The sequence below is a fragment of the Polypterus senegalus genome, chromosome 13 (assembly GCF_016835505.1).
Source record: "Polypterus senegalus isolate Bchr_013 chromosome 13, ASM1683550v1, whole genome shotgun sequence".
Lineage (NCBI taxonomy): Eukaryota > Metazoa > Chordata > Cladistia > Polypteriformes > Polypteridae > Polypterus > Polypterus senegalus.
In genome coordinates, this window is record NC_053166.1 from 121,874,603 (window position 1) to 121,894,542 (window position 19,940).

At 38.4% G+C, this 19,940-nt stretch overlaps 1 protein-coding gene across 3 annotated transcripts in view; it reads right to left on the reverse strand.

Annotated features, from left to right (window-relative positions):
- Positions 1–778: 778 nt before the first annotated feature.
- trim105 (tripartite motif containing 105) overlaps positions 779–19,940 on the reverse strand; it is a 29,484-nt gene continuing 10,322 nt past the window's right edge. For 2 of the 3 annotated variants that reach the window (XM_039775029.1, XM_039775028.1), the window contains exons 3-7: positions 17,971–18,066; positions 10,045–10,278; positions 5,433–5,452; positions 2,308–2,423; positions 779–2,151 (exon numbers count right to left, since the gene is read on the reverse strand). In XM_039775029.1, the coding sequence (XP_039630963.1) occupies positions 1,607–2,151; positions 2,308–2,423; positions 5,433–5,452; positions 10,045–10,278; positions 17,971–18,066 (1,011 nt within the window). In that variant the 3' untranslated portion in view covers positions 779–1,606. The remainder of the gene's footprint in view (positions 2,152–2,307; positions 2,424–5,432; positions 5,453–10,044; positions 10,279–17,970; positions 18,067–19,940) is intronic. The other variant, XM_039775030.1, reaches the window with a different exon arrangement.

A 19,940-nucleotide genomic window follows, 5' to 3' on the forward strand; every position in this document is an offset into this window, starting at 1 on the left:
GAGTTTGAGCACTCCCCATGAAAAGGCTTCATATGGTACATTTTAAGAGTCTACCAAGTGACTTTTAAAAATTGAGGCCTATTAGACTGCAGTTCTAGCCACATTTTTATAGCATTTCTATCATGAACAGTACAACTGCTTTTGCTTCTTGTGATGAGAGGTTGGTGGCAAAACAAGTTAAAAAAAAAAGGATGAAGTTCAGAGGTTGAAGGGAAGAATGAGAAAAAAATAAAAGAAGTCAGGAATGTGGAGGAGCTAGTGCCACTTTGGGGAGAAGGAAGTCAATTGTGAAGTGACCCCAAGATCAGCAAACAAGCAAAACATCACTTGTGAGGTAGGGTCGCACCTGCAGAGTTCCCTAGGGCGCAAGTGGCCAACCACTCGGAGTGGACCTACCTCTTGCTTGTTACGTGTTGTCATTGCAGTGGCTCATCTTGGTTCAAAACTATCAACAATCCTGGGCTCAAGAGGGTTAAGGCAACTGCAGCCAATCCTGACCGTCACATCCTTGCACAAAACCAAATGTTCTCATCACTCTTGCATCTTGATACTAGACATAAAATGAACACGTTGTGCTCCTTAGTTCGTGTTAAAGACTTACTGAATCACAAAGACATTGCATGCTTAAATTGCTCGTGTTTTGTGTGTGATACTGTACGGGTGCAAGTCCCAAGGATTAACTTAAAAAGAAAGTCAAATTCTCAAGTAATTAATCTTGTGAAAACTGTACAAGCAATTTAAACCAGTTTCAATAAAGACAAACAAAAGAGATCAGCTCTTCGCAGCATTCTGTTAAATGTATTGACAAATTTTATTTTATTATTAACAACTGAATTGAAATTCACCATAAACGGTTATTACATACAAGGATTTCTTAATCACAGCACATACGGTACTTAAACTTTAAGAGGTGCAACTGTCTTACTAAAACACAAGCACAACCTTGACAATAAATTGACACTTCTGGTACAGCTTAAAAAGATCGGAAAGACTGGTCAAAGGCACATTTGACCAGTTCAACAAAGAGAAAAGTAAACAGCAGCACCAAGACTTGGTCATCACTTCAACCCAAAAGCTACCTGCTCTATGGACTTGAGAAGGCCTGTTTCTTACAGAAAAACGAAGGATGGCACAGTTGCTTTCCAGCATACTGTACACTAAGTACTTCCGTGGAATAATAATAATACAAATAAAAGAAGACAATTTCTTACAATGATTGGTAAAGGGCTAGAAATATAAAGAACACCCCCACAATTCCAGGCAAAAGAATTCTAATGATTCAGCAGAAAAACAGTCAATGATTTAACTATTTGAATTATGGTTTATATAATGAACATTAAATTACACATGAAGGTATGGCAAATACCTTCAAAATTGTAATAAAAACAAATGGCTACAACAAAATAAGCTATAGTGCTACCTTTGAATATGAATATGTAAGCATGTCTAGCCAGAACGGGTGTCAGTATCGACATGAACCCAATTCTGTCACAATAATGTCTGTCAAGTGCCCTTTCTAGCCAACATAAAATTCTACAGAACCTCACAAAATGACATATCCATGTTATAGTTTAATAAAAAGGCTTGTATTTTAACAAAAGAATGGCTAGAGCTGGAGATGGAATAGTCGCAGAGGTTCAGCATTTGTGCCCCCATCACTAAAGCAAGTGCTAAAGAAAGGATAGATGGGGCCATTGAAGCTGCTACAGAAGGAGAAGAGCAGCTCCATACCCTCAGCATTGTAGAATGACACTTTCCCCTCCTCGTAATCCAGGAAAACACCCACGCGTTGCAGCAGATACTTGATGCAAAGTGGGGTCCACGGCTGTGTCCCTGCCCAGTACTCATTCTTGTTTCGTAAACGGATGGTTAGATAACCATTTTCAGGACACAGTTTGACTTTTGCCTTCCGATCAACAGACTCAGCTGCCACACCGAGGTCCCATTTGGTCTTGTTACCAACATGTACTTCCCAATAATGTCTACCACTACTAAAGCTCTGAGCTGCAAGGACATTCACACTCTGTATAAATCGTCTGGGGTGCTGGGCGTTGCAAACTTTATTATTGCACTCCACTACTGAGAGTTGGTCTGATGACAGGATCAGGTTAGGATGAGCAGTATCAGGATCAAAAGTCAAGTGTGTCAGGCCTGCAAAATTGAACAAAGTCATACAGTGTTACATGTAGCAAGAAACAAATTGCATGAAAATCTATGCAGACTGCTTGAATTACACTATACATTTCTAGCAGCCAATAATTACAGGAGGTAGGCCACATTAGCCAAATGAACTATTGTTAAATTTACCTGGTTTAACAAGCTTTATCATTTTCTTCCAGACAGCAAGTTGTAGGGGTCCACTATATTTACTGATAAAAAAGGGCACATCTACCTTTGGTTCTTTTCCAACCTCTGCTACAGCCCTTGAGAAAGTAATATAAATAATCAAATGTGAATTTCTGTTATACAGCCCAACTGGTCTAACACATTCCATAAGGATATATGCAAAAACTGACAGAAAATGCAAAATTAACTATGTTAACTGATGTCCCAAGAGGTCTTCTCAAATGCATTCTGTCTACCCTCTGCTTCCCAAATGGGACTGTAAGTTCATAGAATAATCACACCAAGAGAAATAATGCATATTAGTTAAATTTCTAGAATGTGAGCAGTGAGACATCTGGGACTAGCTTTTCATTATTCTCATTACATCCATCAAAGAAATCTAAAATGTTTTAGTCAACTACTTAGATTAGATTAGATAGAACTTTATTTGTCCCTAGGGAGAAATTTGGATTTTTACAGAAGCTCTTTCAATAAATAAATATATACAAACACACACACTATGATATGAACAGAATGACTAAAAAATGAAGATAAACTTTAAAAGCAACAAGAGAAAAACTTCTGAACTTGTCAGTCTCAGTGAGGAACTACAAAAGTGTATAGCTGTGGGTATAAAGGAGCCCCAGTTGTGTTTCTTCACACACTTCTGCCGAATAATTTGTTGTCTGAAAGTTCTCAGTGTTAGTGCGCTAGAGGTGGTAGTGGGTCAGTGATGGTCTGGGGAGAGATATCCTTGGAGGGTCACACAGGCCTTCACGTGCTAGACAACGGCACCCTGACTGCTGTTAGGTACCAGGATGAAATCCTCAGAGCCATTGTCAGACGTTACGCTGGTACAGTGGGCCCTGTGTTCCTCCTGGTGAAGGACAATACTTGACCTCATGTGGCCAGAGTGTGTAGGCAGTTCCTGGATGACAAAGGCATTGATGCCATTGACTGGCCTGAACGATCCCCAGACCTGAATCTAACTGAGAACCCCTGGGACATTATGTATTGGTGCATCTGACGCTGCCAGGTAGTGTTACAGACTGACCAGGAGTTCACTGATGCACTGATCCAGTTCTGGGAGGTGATCCCCCAGGACACCACCCACTGTATCATCAGTAGCATGCCCAGACGTTGTTGGGAGTGTATGCAGGCATATGAGGGCCGCACACACTACTGAGCTACATTATGAGTTGCCGAGATGAAATTCACACAAGTTGGATCAGCCTGTAATTTCAATTTTTGACTTTGAATTTCAGTGCAGCGTTGAATCTAGCCCTCAATGGGTTGGTGATTTTGGTTTCCATTGATCTTTGTTACATCATTTTCTTCTCTACAAATTACACAGTATTACTCAGGAACGATTTTCCACTTGAATATGTTGTTCATTGAGATCCAATTATGCGATTTAAGTGTTCCCATAATTTTTTTTAGCAGTGGGTTACAGAAATTTTAAAACCATCCTTGTTTTACATTTCAGTTGGGAAACAATCTGAAAACCTTTATATAATTAGCCAATATTAATTTGGGGGTGGCGGCACAGTGGCGCAGTGGGTAGTGCTGCTGCCTCACAGTTAGGAGACCTGGGTTCACCTCCCAGGTCCTCCCTGTGTGGAGCTTGCATGCTCTCCCCATGTCTGTGTGGGTTTTCTCCAGGTGCTCTGGTTTCCCCCCACACTCCAAACACATGCAGGTTAGGTGGGCTCTATTCAATAAGGGTGCACACAAAAAGGCAAGCTTCAAAAGGACGACCTCAATTGAGCACAGCAAATAAAGGCGTTCATAGATAATTTAGCTCAAATGGCTCTGGAATATGTGAAGAGCAACAAAGGTGCAGATCTACTCATAGTTGAAGGCTACACATTCAGAAAGGAGAAAACTATCAACGGGAAACACATCTGGAAATGCACTGAATATAGGATTGGAAAATGTTCATCTCGCTGTCATTCGTTAGAAGTTCATGCATTAACTAATTGGATGTTTTAATAGTCTTGCTTTCGCCTTTTTATACGTTCAGTCATTGACTTTATCTAATAAATTTTCTGTAATAATTTTGTTGCGTTTGCCTTTATTCGCTGCGCCCAATTGAGGTCACCCTTTTGAAGCTTGCCTTTATTTACGCGCGCCTTTATTTGCTGCGCCCAATTCAGGTCGCCCTTTTGAAGCTCGCCTTTATTTACGCACCCTTATTGAAGGATACCGGTTAGGTGCACTGCCGATTCTAAATTGTCTCTGTGTGTGTGGTGTGCCCTGTGGTGGGCTGGCACCCTGGCCAGGGTTTGTTTTCTGCCTTGTGCCATGTGTTGGCTGGGATTGGCTCCAGCAGACCCCCGTGACCCTGTAGTTAGGATACAGCAGGTTGGATGATGGATGGATATTAATTTGTTAAATATTTTGACAACAGCAATGGTAGCAACTTAGCAAAGTCTCTGGAGTTTATTTTACTGGGTTGAAAGACAGCTTGCTACATTTACAACTAAAATTACTTGCAACAATTAATATTATTCTTTAATAGTAGAAAAAGTACTTTTAAATAAACGTCTGGTTTTCATTGTGACTGACAGTCAATGTCAAATTTTATTCACGGGTGTCATTACTTCTGCATCTTCATGCATTTTTCCATAAAATATTTCATAATAGGCACATTCTTAATTAAGCTTCAAAAATTCTGGGTTGAGGAGAGCTACAGCTAATCTCTACAACACTAGGAAGAAGGTGTGAAAACAGCCTTTGACACGACTCCAGTCTATTGCAGGGCACACATCTACACCAAGTCACACTGCAGACAGTTTTAAAGTTGCAGTTAATGTAATCTGCACGTTTCTGGGTTGTGGGAGGTAAACACATACAGACACAGAGAGAAAGTACAAACTCCACTCAGAAAACAACCTAGAGTGTAATTTAAAAACAGGACACAGTTTCTGTATTTCCACACTGACCCAATTTTAAAATAAAAAATAAGCAGACATTAGTCTTCAGTTTAGGTCAGGCAGTCTTGCTTATTCAACAGGGAAAAAAGGCTAGTTTGAGAAGGTGTTTAATAAACCCTTCCCTATATGGAGGTATTAGTGCAACAACAATTTGTTGTAATAACAACTTACCTAGTATTCAAGTCTGCAACCTGAAAACAAAAATTAAACTATGGTTAGTGACTTAAACAAATAAATAATATGCATTATTGTGTAAACAGCACATTGTCATCCTGATAATTTACCACTTTACAATGCAAATGAAGCCCCATCCTTAAAGTGCAAAATTATTTTTTGAGCACAACTCTAAACACAAACTAACCAGCCAAACAGGCTCATAGCCATTAAGATGAAAGGATACAAAGGTAACAGAAAAGCTCAAATTCTTATATATAATTTGATACTATCCGTATGTATGGTGTTCGCCTCAATACCCCGTATGTATGGTGTTCGCGTCAATACCTCGACTCAATACAAGTTAGAACCATGCAATGGGACTCTGCCTCTGTAGTTAGAACATAACGTGGCAAACGCGGACGCAGTATTGCATGATTGGCTAAGAATGTTCGAATGCTTCATTGATGCCGCTGGATGGCCGAGTATAGTAAGTCGGTGTTGGTTTGAGCAGATAACAGTAAGTTCGGTTGGTTTTTGGAACGTTGGTTTGGTGGGGTGTACTTTCCAGGACTAACATCGTCAACTGATTTAAACCCTTCGACAGCTCCGGAACCATAATTTAGAACGTATCGCCGTTTGCTTGGTATATTGCCAGTTCGGTTTTGGCATCTGTCCTTCTGAAATCTATTGGCAAACTGAATAATGATGGCTGGAAATTAACAACGGTCATTGTTTAAATTTTAGCCAATCTCAGATCTAAAATGACCACTCCAACATAATTATTACTCTGACTCTGATTAGAGTCGTAAAATACGGTTTGTTTTGAAAATTTTTTTTGCTGGAAAAAATCAAATGAGGTGTGCCGAAGAGCTGAGTTCACGTCTTGCAGCCCCGTTTAAACAGGCAGCTCTTCATTACATCGGCCGAAAAGGTCTATTTTAAGCACAAATCAATGCCATGATGATAAAATCATTTCAAGTACTTGAAAAAACAAATAATTCCTTGCAGAGAAAGTATGGATTTCACAAACGTAGAATTTGTAGCCCGATTCGATCAGGCTCCCAGTCGCTAGTTACAAATTATTTCTGGTATTCAAGCTTTACATATTTTCATGTAAATCTGTCAATACTCTGCAGTGGGCTAACGCCATGCCAGGGATTTGTTCCGGCTTTGCGCCCTATGCTGGTTGGGGTTGGCTCCAGCGGACCCCCGTGACCCTGTGTTATGATATAGCGGGTTGGGTAATAACTGACTGACTGGCTGACTCTGTCAATACTTAACTCATTATGGTTAGCAACATATTTTTTTGCTTAAAGGAATCAAAAAAGTGGCAATACTTGAACTATTGTAGGATTTCAGACAATTTACTGTAAGGGCTTGTTTATACTTCATGTTTAGAACGTGCACATGCACGCATCATGGCTGCCACGTGTTCCCAGCGTTCATTTGACGCGTCCTCTGAGCAGGCCCTCAGAAATTAACGTGACGTGTGCACGAGTTGCAGTACCAGCAAAAAGGGGGGCGCAGTGTGATAAAAGTTGGTATGGAATGTCAGAGCCTCTGTTTACTATCAAAATGTGACAGAAAGCAGCTTTGAGGATACTACGGGACTGATGTGTGCGCTTAGATGTTTGATGAATGGTTTGATGCCCAATGCTTGCTGGAATGGACACATCCCTGGATCGATGGATGTAATCATTAAACAACATTTTCAGAGATATTGCGGTAAGGTGTCATCGGAATTTAATGGGTGTTCCAGGCAATTCACAACACAGCGAAGCCGAACTTGTTCTCACCGTGATAATATCTCGCACTGCCACCTAGTGGATTCTTCCAGATTTACGTAAAGTACGCATGCAAATATAAACAGTAAAACGCTTGCGTAGCGGGAGTGTCCGCTGGAGCATGCGTTGCGTGAAGTATAAACCTGGCCAAATGCAAAGATGAAAAGTATTTTAATGGTAACCGGAGTACCTGTAGACTGCCCTAGGCTTATGACATTTATGGACTTATCTTAATAATGTCTCATTTAATTGAGTTTAATTTTTCTTCAACAAAAATATTTTACAACAGCCTTTTCCCAAAAATTACCCATTTCTGAACCTAGCATTTGTTACTTTAGTGTAGCTTTTAAAGTTATTAGAACATTAGAAAAATTGTGGCAAGAACAGGCCATTCAGCCCAACAAAGCTCACCAACCCTCATCTCATCTCATCTTCTGAAACTGCATTTCCTGGTGAAGGTCACGGTGACTGCAGGCCAAGAAGGTCAACCCAGACTTCCCTGTCCCCAACCACAAATTTTAGCTCTTCCAGGGTTTTGCACTTCTTTTGTACACCTTGACAGATATGAACAATATGTACACCGTCCACCTACTATGTCTTGTTCAAGCATTCAAACAGACTATTCCCAATTTATCTATTGTTTTGTTACACAAGGCGATCGCCTCATGTAAATTTCTAAATATCTTTTAAACTGATGAACACTGATAGAAGTTGGTACAGTTTACAACCAATTGAAAGTTTTAAATATTAATCAACAGACATACACTAAAAATGATAGCAAAATTATACCAAGATCAACTGATACAAGCAGTATATAATCCAGATAGGATTACATTGTAAATGACTGTAAATTAATCCAAATACCCCTTCCCATGACATATTGCAAATCTGAATCAGTCCAACAGTGTTCCATTTAATCAGTCCCAGATAGAGGTAATTATCCTATCAAACCATACCCAGCATGTCCTGCTAATTATAATAAGTTATTTGTTTACCATCTTTAGACAGGGCAACAGTCCATTGCAGGCCTTAATCCACGCATCTACATGGGCAGAGGTGGGTAGTAATGAGTTACATTTACTCCGTTACATTTACTTGAGTAACTTTTAAAAAAAAATTCTACTTCTACGAGTAATTGTACTGCACCATACTTTTTACTTTTGCTTGAGCACATTTGTAAAAAAAAGAAACGCTACTCTTACTCCGCTACATTGGACAACACTCGACTTGTTACTTTTTTTCCCCCATTTACACATTAGATACGCTATATTTTTGTCAGAGAGAAGACACCAATGGATCTACTGCATGAATGTTTCACCAATCAGATGTAGGAACAATAATCACATGACTCAGTTTCACAAATCAGACATAGCCATGCAGTCACATGACCATACACAAACAGTGGTGGCGTAGTAGCACAAACTCCTTACAGACAGCGGACAGGGAAAGAAAGAATACAAGAAAAATGAGAACCAACTTCTGCTGAAGCTTAACCATCACTTCACTGAGTGAAGAACAAGCACATTTTAACTAAACATGCACAGACACAGACAGTCATGGTAAATTGAGACTTCTTGTACGTGCACAAGCTGCCTTGTTCTAATGTTATTTTCTATCAGCTGTGCTATTTGGAGGGCAAGTGAAAATGCAGTAATATACTGTCAGTGTACAGGATATCTTGTCATTATAAGTAGTTTACACTGTTCAAACATAAATGTTACCTACTGTAGGTATTAGCTTCAAAAGCTTTGTTGTGAAAAAATGAGATTGGGAACTGTGTGTTATTTATGCATCTTTATTTTGTAAAGATGTTATTTATTTTTACTCATTTTTTATTTTATTATTTGGAAATAGCAGAATTTTCACATTATTTTATATTTTTGTCTGTCTTATTACAACATTTCTAAAAAATAAATAATTTATTATGATGAGTACTTGAGTATTCTTTTCACCAAATACTTTTTTACTCTTACTTGAGTCATTTTTTGTGGATGACTACTTTTTACTTCTACTTGAGTAATATTATTTTGAAGTAACGCTACTCTCACTTGAGTACAATTTTTGGCTGCTCAACCCACCTCTGCACATTTGGCTAATTTGGAATCACCAAGTAACCCTATTATATAAATGATATAATCCGTCCAATTCCCTTTTTAAATAAGTCCTCGTTTCCTGTGGGCTTGCTAGAAGTGAAAAAAAAAAAAGCCTAAAATCACTAGAGGCTTAACAAAAATCTTGTATCATCAACTCCACTAAATACAGTAGCTTGCTTTAGTCATTCAGGCATATACCAGATGGGTGATAACACAAGTCAGGAGAACTAGCCGAGTAAAATATACCCCATTACTTATACTGTACACACACTAGTAAGAAGCCTGTATTAGCACTTTTAAAGTAATACTCAAAGAAACTTCATTGGGCCAGGAATAAGTCCAATATCAGTGAGATCACTTTGTGTCCATTTGAATCAACCAAATGTTTCATTTTTTTAACCTTATCCATGCTCAGTTTTTCAGTACTCCAGAGGAACAAGGTCAAAAAATTGAAGTGCACATGCAAAGTCAACATGCTTAATCACAGTGCTTACACATCAGACTATAGAGAAAATGCAATATTTTGACTCCAACATATAATGCAGCATCCAGAAATAAAAAGTAAATTTTTAAATGAAAATGCGGTTAAGAAATTTAAAAAAGTGTAATTGTACCATTTTCCTTCATCTTCCCTCTGTGTTGTTCCCAATTTGTTCTCTGTCAAATTCATCTATAACTTTTGTGACTATGTCACTTTTGATAGGTGCCCTAAGCAGGAACATCTATGTGGCTTCCTAGCTTTCCACTCACCTCCACCATCAAGTTCTCTTTAATGGCATCAAGTAAGTTTCCTATCATGCTAACTTTCTCCTCAGCCTGCCTCGCAGCCTCCTTCAATTCCTGCATGTGTTTCTCCAGTTTGTTCAGCATTTCATCTTCTTCCTTTCTTAGTTCTTCCAGTACTGCCTGCTCTTCATTATACAGGATCTGGTGTAGGGCATGGAATTCATTTTGTACTTTCTGCTTGAGCTTGGAGGAACTTCTCTACAAAAGAAACCACAGGTTTCAGAAGAAATGATCTTGCATATTAAAAAAAAATGTTTTACTGAAGTGTTCTTACTAAAAATAGAAACATACTTCAAGAAAGGAAAAAAATGGGGATGAGAAATGAATGAAGATTATATTGTTCCAGATAATCTTTTTATTGTCCATATGGGCAGACTATCAGGGGCAAGTGGGTTTCAAACATGTAAAAGAGGAACATAGTGTGTGCAACATATTCAAGTAGAAAATGACTCTCTCAGACGAAATCTGAAACAGTGAGGAGAGGAGGAGAGGTTGGGAGCATGCGCTGATGGTGCACTGCCGCTCACACCACATGACAAACCACCTGGATTGGGACCCAAGTGAAGTGGGTGACACTTCAGCACCACACTGGAACAGTGTAAGGTTTTTTTAAAGTGGCTGGAGTGCCAATCCTGCCACCAATATGTACATTTTCCCTGTAAGTTGGTAGGACCTGCTTGCAGATTAACGTCATACCCAGTGAACTAGCCTGTAATTGAAATTGAACAGAGTATTTCTCTTTCTGTTTTAAAGATTGACAGCATGCAGTTATGAGCGGTTTTGGGATGGACAGATTATAGTAATTTGTTGATCCTCTAAACCCCACTTATCAAGGGCAGGAGAAGGCAATGGGTTAAACAGGAACAACCATGGATGGAGTGCCAGCCAATTGTAGGGTGAACACATACATGTACATCAAGGGACAATTTAGCATTGCCAGTTCACCTAACCTGCATATCTTTGGACTAAGTGAGGAAACTGGAGCAAACCCCTGCAGACACAGATCCAAACTCCAAACAGGGAGGACCAGGGATGTGACCCCTGGACTCCTTACTATGACGCAGCAGCAGCAATACTACTGTGTCACTATACTATGCACCTAATTAGTTAATTAACACATTTACATTAACTGTGGCTTCAAAAATGGAGGAATCAATACCCTCTATTTTAGATTTAGTGCCCTTAACATAGTGCATTTGTGATCCAAATGTCATGAATGTGACTTTTTTGTGCATACAGCCTTTTTGCCTTTCTAATGTAAGGAAAAATTTAATATGGAATCTATGAAAGGTTTTTTTATACATGAGGCCCCAGGTGTTTGTGACTTTTAATTTTTTTTAAATTGTGACATTTGAAATTTTTTACATTTTAATTAATCTGATTCATTTGTTAAATATTACTCTTTAGTAAGTTTTTAAACCAGTAAGACCACCAGGGTGCTCCAGCAGCCCCAAACACCCAACACAACAGCAATACACACGTTTATTTATAGTTAGAAACACTTTCCTTGCGTTTCCCCACAAATGCACAGTCCCAGCACACAGTACAATACACTGTTAAATACAGCAGTTCTTCTTCCTTCTGTCCTTCCGCCATCACTTTTCCTCAGGCAAGAAGCAGCAGCAGCCGCAGTGGCGGGGCAGTATCCTTTCCCTTCCAACTCAAGTTAGGTGAATCAAGTCCTTATATGTTGCACCTGAGAGCACTTCAGGTGGCTCATCAGCATTATTTGGAAGTACTCCCAAGTACTCTGGGAACACAAAGTAGGGCTCCACGGCTGCCCCGGTGGCCCCCATGGAACCCAACATGGCAGTGCCAAATTGCAACTCCCATGGAGCCCTGCAGGAATCCGAGGTGCCGCTGCAACCCAGGGGGGCTGCCATCTAGCGCTCTGGGGTGGCAGTGCCCTATTCACGTCTGCTCCTCAGGTCCCTCCAGTACATTGGCCTCCCAGATGAAAAAGGGCCGCAGCCGTCCACCAAGCCAGCTAATTATGCAAATAATTTATAATGTTACAATTGCAAATATTACAAACCTAGCAGAGTGATTTTCTGACTAACTGGAATTAAAAAAAAATTATTTGAAAAACAACTTTAAAGAGTCTTACTTAAATGAAAATATCCTGAATTATCTGGGACTTCACTAATTTAGCAGTACATAATACAGTAATCGCTCGACATTTGCGGCTTCACTCTATCGCGGATTTTAAATGTAAGCATATCTAAATATATATCACGGATTTTTCGCTGTTTCGTGGATTTCTGCGGACAATGGGTCTTTTAATTTATGGTACATGCTTCCTCAGGTTGTTTGCCCAGTTGATTTCATACAAGGTATGCTATTGGCAGATGGCTTAGAAGCTACCCAATCAGAGCATGTATTACATATTAACTAAAACTCCTCAATGATATAAGATATGCTTCCCGCACGGTGCTTGATTGTTTGCTTTTCTCTCTCTCTTACCCTCTCTGACATTCTCTGCGCCTGACGGAGGGGGTGTGAGCAGAGGGGCTGTTTGCACAGAGGCTGTTTGCCTAGAGGATACGGACGCTCCTCTACAAAATGCCGTTTTATCGCAGTGCTTCGGTATACTTAAAAGCACGTATTGATTTTTTGATTGTTTGCTTTTATCTCGCGCTCTCTCTCTGACATTCTCTGCTCCTGAGGGCGCTTCCTTTGAAGAGAAGATATGTTTGCATTCTTTTAATTGTGAGAAAGAACTGTCATCTCTGTCTTGTCATGGAGCACAGTTTAAACTTTTGACTAAAGGGTTTTATTTCATGTCTAGAGGGCTGTAATAATGTTAATAGTGTGGGAGAGTTTATAAGGGATTAAAATATATAAAAAATAACCATACAAACATATGGTTTCTACTTTGCGGATTTTCATCTATCGTGGGGGGGTTCTGGAATGCCCATCGAGGAGGGATTACTGTATTGTTTACATTTTTACTTTTAGTATTGATTTTAAGCAGTATATCTCAGTTGCTAGAGACAAAATGTCAAACAAGTATAGAATGTGTTCATGATAAAATAAATCAGCTAATTCATGACAACATTCTTTATAAACTCTATACTGAAAGCCCTTCAAGATTACAACCCTGCCCTGCCTAACACACATTAAAATTCAAGCTCTGTGTTGTATTTTGATATTTATGAATGGCAATACTAATTTACATAAATAATAGTTAGGTAACTACTTGATGGGTATAAGTGCATTTTAAAGTTGTTTTTACTGTTAGTAGTTATATATATCATATTACAAAAAAAGGGACAATATTGTTTACTCTAATAATGAAGGTACTTTTATGTAAAAGTGGTTGAATGCGACTTCTGTTTTAGCTGTAATATCAAATAGATATCAAGAATTGAAATACAGTCATATGAAAAAGTTTGGGAACCCCTCTCAGCCCGCATAATAATTTACTCTGCTTTCAACAAAAAAGATAACAGTGGTATGTCTTTCATTTTCTAGGAACATCTGTGTACTGGAGTGTTTTCTGAACAAAGATTTTAGTGAAGCAGTATTTAGTTGTATGAAATTAAATTAAATGTGAAAAACTGGCTGTGCAAAAAATTTGGGTACCCTTGTAATTTTGCTGATTTGAATGCATGCATGCTCAATACTGATTACTTGCAACACCAAATTGGTTGGATTAGCTTGTTAAGCCTTGAACTTCATAGACAGGTGTGTCCAATCATGAGAAAAGGTATTTAAGGTGGTCATTTGCAAATTGTGTTTCCCTTTGACTCTCCTCTGAAGAGTGACAGTGTGGGATCCTCAAATCAACTCTCAAAAAATCTGAAAACAAAGATTGTTCAGTATCCTGGTTTAGGGGAAGGCTACAAAAAGCTATCTCAGAGGTTTAAACTGTCAGTTCCAACTGTAAGGAATGTAATCAAGAAATGGAAGGCCACAGGCGCAGTTGCTGTTAAGCTCAGGTCTGGCAGGCCAAGAAAAATACAGGAGCGACATATGCGCAGGATTGTGAGAATGGTTATAGACAACCCACAGATCACTTACAAAGACCTGCAAGAACATCTTGCTGCAGATGGTGTGTCTGTACATCGTTCTACAATTCAGAGCAATTTGCACAAAACATCTGTATGGCAGGGTGATGAGAAAGAAGCCCTTTCTGCACTCACGCCACAGAGTCGCTTGTTGCATGCAAATGCTCATTTAGACAAGCCAGATTCATTTTGGAACAAAGTGCTTTGGACAGAACAAACAAAATGTGAGTTATTTGGTCATAACAAAAAGCGATTTGCATGGCGGGAGAAGAACACCGCATTCCAAGAAAAAAACCTGCTACTTACTGTCAAATTTGGTGGCGGTTTCATAATGCTGTGGGGCTGTGTGGCTAGTTCAGGGACTGGGGCTTCAATGAATTCAACTCAACATCAACAAATTCGTCAGGATAATGTTGAAGCATCAGTCACAAAGTTGAAGTTACGCAGAGGTTGGATATTCCAACAAGACAATGACCCAAAACACAGTTCGAAATCTACAAAGGCATTCATGCAGAGGGAGAAGTACAATGTTCTGGAATGGCCGTCACAATCCCCTGACTTGAATATCATTGAAAATCTATGGGATGATTTGAAACAGGTTGTCCATGCTTGGCAGCCATCAAATTTAACTGAACTGGAGAGATTTTGTATAGAAGAATGGTCAAAAATACCTCCACCCAGAATCCAGACACTCATCAAACGCTATAGGAGGTGTCTAGAGGCTGTTATATTTGCAAAAGGAGGCTCAACTAAATATTGATGTGATATCTCTGTTGGGGTGCCCAAATTTATGCACCTGTCTAATTTTGCTTTGATGCATATTGCATATTTTCTGTTTATCCAATAAACTTAATGTCACTGCTAAAATACTACGGTTTCCATAAGGCATGTCATATATTAAAATGAAGTTGATACTTTGAAAGCTCAGCCAATGATAAAGAAAAATCTAAAGAGAGGTTCCCAAACTTTTTCATATGACTGTTTTTAAACTAGTATTTTAATTGAATGCAAAAACTCTGGCGATCTCTACATGCTACTATATTTTGTCTCTTTAAGAACCACTCTCAAAAGAGTATTTAGTATTTTTTCTATGTACATATTACACATTTGAATGGCTTCTTTTGTCTTTAATTGCATGTTACTTTAACTATACTTTATTTGTGCATTTAGAGTGAGTAATTTTATATTTAATTGCAAGTGGTTTAACTGAGTAGTTTAAGATGGGGGTATTAGCACCAACAAAAGAAAAAAAAAATCAAGTTGCTCAGGGAAGAGAGGTCCATATGAAATTGTCATGGAGTCCTCAGTCTAGCTTATTGTGCACTTACTTGCATATTGTGTTAAGTCTCATCAGTAGCAGGACAGGCACTCAGATCATATCTCTGATCTTTAAGGCATTCATACTTGATAGCAGGAGCAAAGAAGCCAATATAGCAAAACAGTGCCACCCTGTGCATGTAAAGTAGGCAAACTCTTGGGTCGCTCTTTAGAATCAAGAAACACATTTCTTGATTTCTTATAATATCATCAGAAATGATTGAACAATTAAAATGGAAAAAAGACATTTCTGAGATTAATACACAGTCAATATCTGAACCATTACATTGTTTGTATGAGCAAATATTCCTCAAGACACAAACCCTGTTGTGGAGACACAACCGAGTACATGAATACAGCCGTGGCCAAAAGTTTTGAGAATGGCACAAATATTAATTTTCACAAAGTTTGCTGCTTCATTGTTTTTAGATATTTTGTCAGATGTTTCTATGGTATACTGAAGTATAATTACAAGCATTTCATAAGTTTCAAAGCTTTTATTGACAATTACATTAAGTCTATGCAAAGAGTCAATATTTGCAGTGTTGACCCTTCTTTTTCAAGACCTCTGCAATTCACCCTGGAATGCTGTCAATAAACTTCTGGGCCAAATCCTGACTGATGGCAGCCCGTTCTTGCATAATCAATGCTTGGAGTTGCTTTTGGTTTTTGTTTGTCTACCCGCCTCTTGAGGGATTGACCTCAAGTTCTCAATGGGATTAAGGTCTGGGGAGTTTTCTGGCCATGGACTCAAAATTTTGATGTTTTTTTCCCCCAAACCAATGGTTGAGAGGATGTTTTGGTGCCATTCTTTATCTGCAAATTACAGAGGACTTGAAAAAGAAGGGCCAACACTGCAAATACTGACTCTTTGCATAAACTTAATGTAATTGTCAATAAAAGCCTTTGAAACTTATGAAATGCTTGTAATTATACTTCAGTATACCATAGAAACATCTGAAAAAAACTACGTAAAAACAGTGAAGCAGCAAACTTTGTGAAAATTAATATTTGTGTCATTTTCAAAACTTTTGGCCACAGCTGTACAGTACAGGATCAAAGGGGCAGATGGCACATCCCTGTCATCTTTGTGTAGAAGGAGGGAAGGTACTTGGCTGTAGGCCCAGTTACTTTTCACACACATTTTAAATTACATCTTTGTCCCCAGTATGTCCCAAAATTAGTAAAATAGTCAAAAAAAATCTCCAAAGAATATGAAACCACAGTCATATATCCTCAACATGTCCCCAAACAATCACTTATAACTAATAAGAACTAATTAGTTCACAGCAGCATAAACATAATTATGAACTGACAAGAGAGATCACCTGAACAGTGGAAATGTGTATTATTTACACACATACTTAAAACCATTTGTGGATCTATTAAATTATCAGATAATCAACAGAGAAGTAGTGTAACTACTGTGCCTAATCCAAGTTTGGATTACAACAAATGATGTTGAAATTGAAATTGTTGTAATCCGTTAATATTTCACAATGAAAGATTGTTGAACATAGATTCAGTTAATTCAAGACTAACTTGCATTAGATGGAGTATTGACAAACATTGTTTTTACAAAATAAGTGGCAACCTGGCTCCAAAGCCCTGAATTTAAATCTTGCTGTGCACATTTCCTTGCATAGAGATTGTACCCGTAACTCCTATGGGGGCAGAATTCTCAAGGTTTTCGTCAACACACACACAAAAAAAAAAAAAAAACACGTGGTTAAGGGATGGGCTTACATGGCACACTGAGTGAGGGTGCCCTGCAATGGTTTGGCTTCTTCCCCATGGTCAGCCCTTGTCTTATGAAATGGCTGCATCCATCCAAGTTACAAGTAATAGCATTTATCTTTTTCTTTTTGAAACAAAAAACCTCCCTGCTTCCTTACAGGGCTTATTTTTAATATTCACGTGGGTCTGCTAAATTTTTATTGGTACTGTATGTAGCAAGTGTTTATGCATGTTACATGGGGACAATTATATTTTACCAATTTTTTAAATTGCCTTTGTCATCATCAGGATTCTCATACATTTCCAGTGTTCTGTTTTTATTTACTAATGAGCATGATCACAGGTCTGACACTGAAGTCTTCTCAGCTTTTCAGCATTCAGTGTTGTTTGGCCTGCAGTCTACTCTGCTTCTCATTAATTGTTATTATTAAGAAACTATTAAGGGAGCAAAAGCCCTTAATTGTGTCCTGATAATACAATAGATGCATTATTGGGAAAATGAAAAAGGTGTTTAAAATCTAAAACTGTGGCATAAAATATTTTTAAATTTCTTATAAATGTAAATCTCATAGCACTGCAAATTTATGAAGGGTACAAAAGAAGAAACGATAAGATCAGCTAAGTAAACAATAAGACCGATTACAGGTTAAATCACTCGATTTTCTGGCTGGCTGAAGTAAATACCTGCCGCCACATTACGAGTGCAAGGACTTAACTTGAGAAGCACTGATGTACCATGAAGAAACATGAGGATTTGTGTATAACTTGGGTAAAACGTTTGCTACAATCTTACTATAAGGGACCCACACAAAATAAGGCTACTCACCATCACAAGATTAATTTTCTCATCATCTCGTCTCATCATGCTAATGTACTTTTTGCTTTTTGCCTGTTCATTTCTTAACAACTCCTGAAGATGCTTCTGTAAGGAAGGCAAACAAAATAATGTATAATGAAATGCTCAAACAAGCACTTGTTACTATAGCTGGTTTTGGAAAATTACTAGTTACTTTAATGCCATCCACTTTCATAAATCATTAACCTTCTACAGAGTTAAACTAACAGGCAGATTTCAGCTGTTATCTTGTCTAGTCCACAGTGAGCACCCAGCGCTTTATATCCAATGACTAAGAAAACCAAAACAGTTTTAAAATAAAACTGTACCTTTGTTAAAATTCTACAATATACAGACTTCAATCATTAGATATATTTCTGAGTAACAGGTTGCTGATTTCAAATTAACAAAATGCCCAGAACATGTCTGCAGCAACTTTGGAAATACTGGTCCTAATAAACTGATAAACCTGACCTATTTCGCTAAAACCACTAATAAATTTTATTTCAGGGCCTCACCTTGAAAATGTAATGGTTCTGAGTAAAGTTAGACATTGTAGCAGAATGTGGCAAAATGTGCCACTGAAAAGGCTATGCTCAAAGGAGTTCTTTCTATAAACCCACCACTGATTCTCTCGTGGTCCTTACATGGTAAATGTTTGAGGTAAAACCCAAAAACACAACCAAAGCGACATCTTGATGGCTAGAAAAATTTAAGACTTGTCAAGGCAATGGTATTGTGTCAAAATAAATGTCTTAAGAATAACACTTGATTTGATATTGTGGTCCACATATTCGGGTATGGCATGCTTGGCATTTACAATTAGACAATAGTTTCAACTTATTTTAGTTATTCACTTAGATTCACTTAACACTAAAATCCCTGAAGCCTACGAAAAAACTCCTGTTATCCCGGCACACCTAAAATTCCTTCACACCTCTCCAGCAGCGTCTTCTGTTTTGTACTGAAGTGACTTTAGCTGCAGGTGGAAGCTCCTGTCGCACACTATGCAACTGTAAATAAGTACTATTTTCCTAATATTGTACATGTGCAATGCCACTCCAGTACATGGGCAATGCTACTCCTAATTCAGGAAAAGATACCACAGAAAAAAGACTTTCCAAGACTAAGTTCATAAAGCTTATGAAACTGTTTCTGGACAAAGGCAGAACCGTAACAACAGGAGCTTCCACGTGCAGCTAAAGTCACTTAAGTACACATGTACTTTGTGAGCATGCCTGTGTCGATCAAACACAGGAAGCAATGCAGTCTACTTGTCACTTTACGCTGTAGGAAGATAAGTAAATAAATCAAGGTAAATAACATTCAGTGTGGCTTTTACATAAGTAATATGTAAATGTTCTTTATATAAAGACCATCACAAAACAATCACAAATAGGACTTTGCACTAGTGCTGGGCGGTATACCGGTTCATACCGAAAACCGTTTTTTATTTTTGTTATGATATGGATTTTTCTTATACCGCAACACCTGTTTAAATTGCCTAAACAACGTTCGGAACGTGGCATAGTGGGAAACTGTTTAACGGGGGACCTTTTTCACTGCTGCACCGCTAAACACGCATGCAAAGGATTACATGCGGTAGTGGAGGCATTGCGCGGTGAAAATGGACAGAGAACATTCCGAAACTGAAGCTGTAGCAGACGATAAAGTTGAACATGACGACGCAGAAGAACTTTTGCTGAAAAAAAGGAGTCGCGTCCGTTGCCTGGAGATACTTTGGTTTTAAAAGGTCGGATAAGGACCATTATGTTCAAATCTGTGAATACGGTTTCTATACTGCTGGATAATACTGCAAGCCAAGTTGTACTTGTTTTATTTTTTTTCCAATACTGTGTAATGCACCTGGGTCATGTGTAATAGTGTTGATGACATGTTGACTTTATTCTTGACATTTCCACTTTAATCTCGATGCTTATATTGATGCTGAATTTTTCATT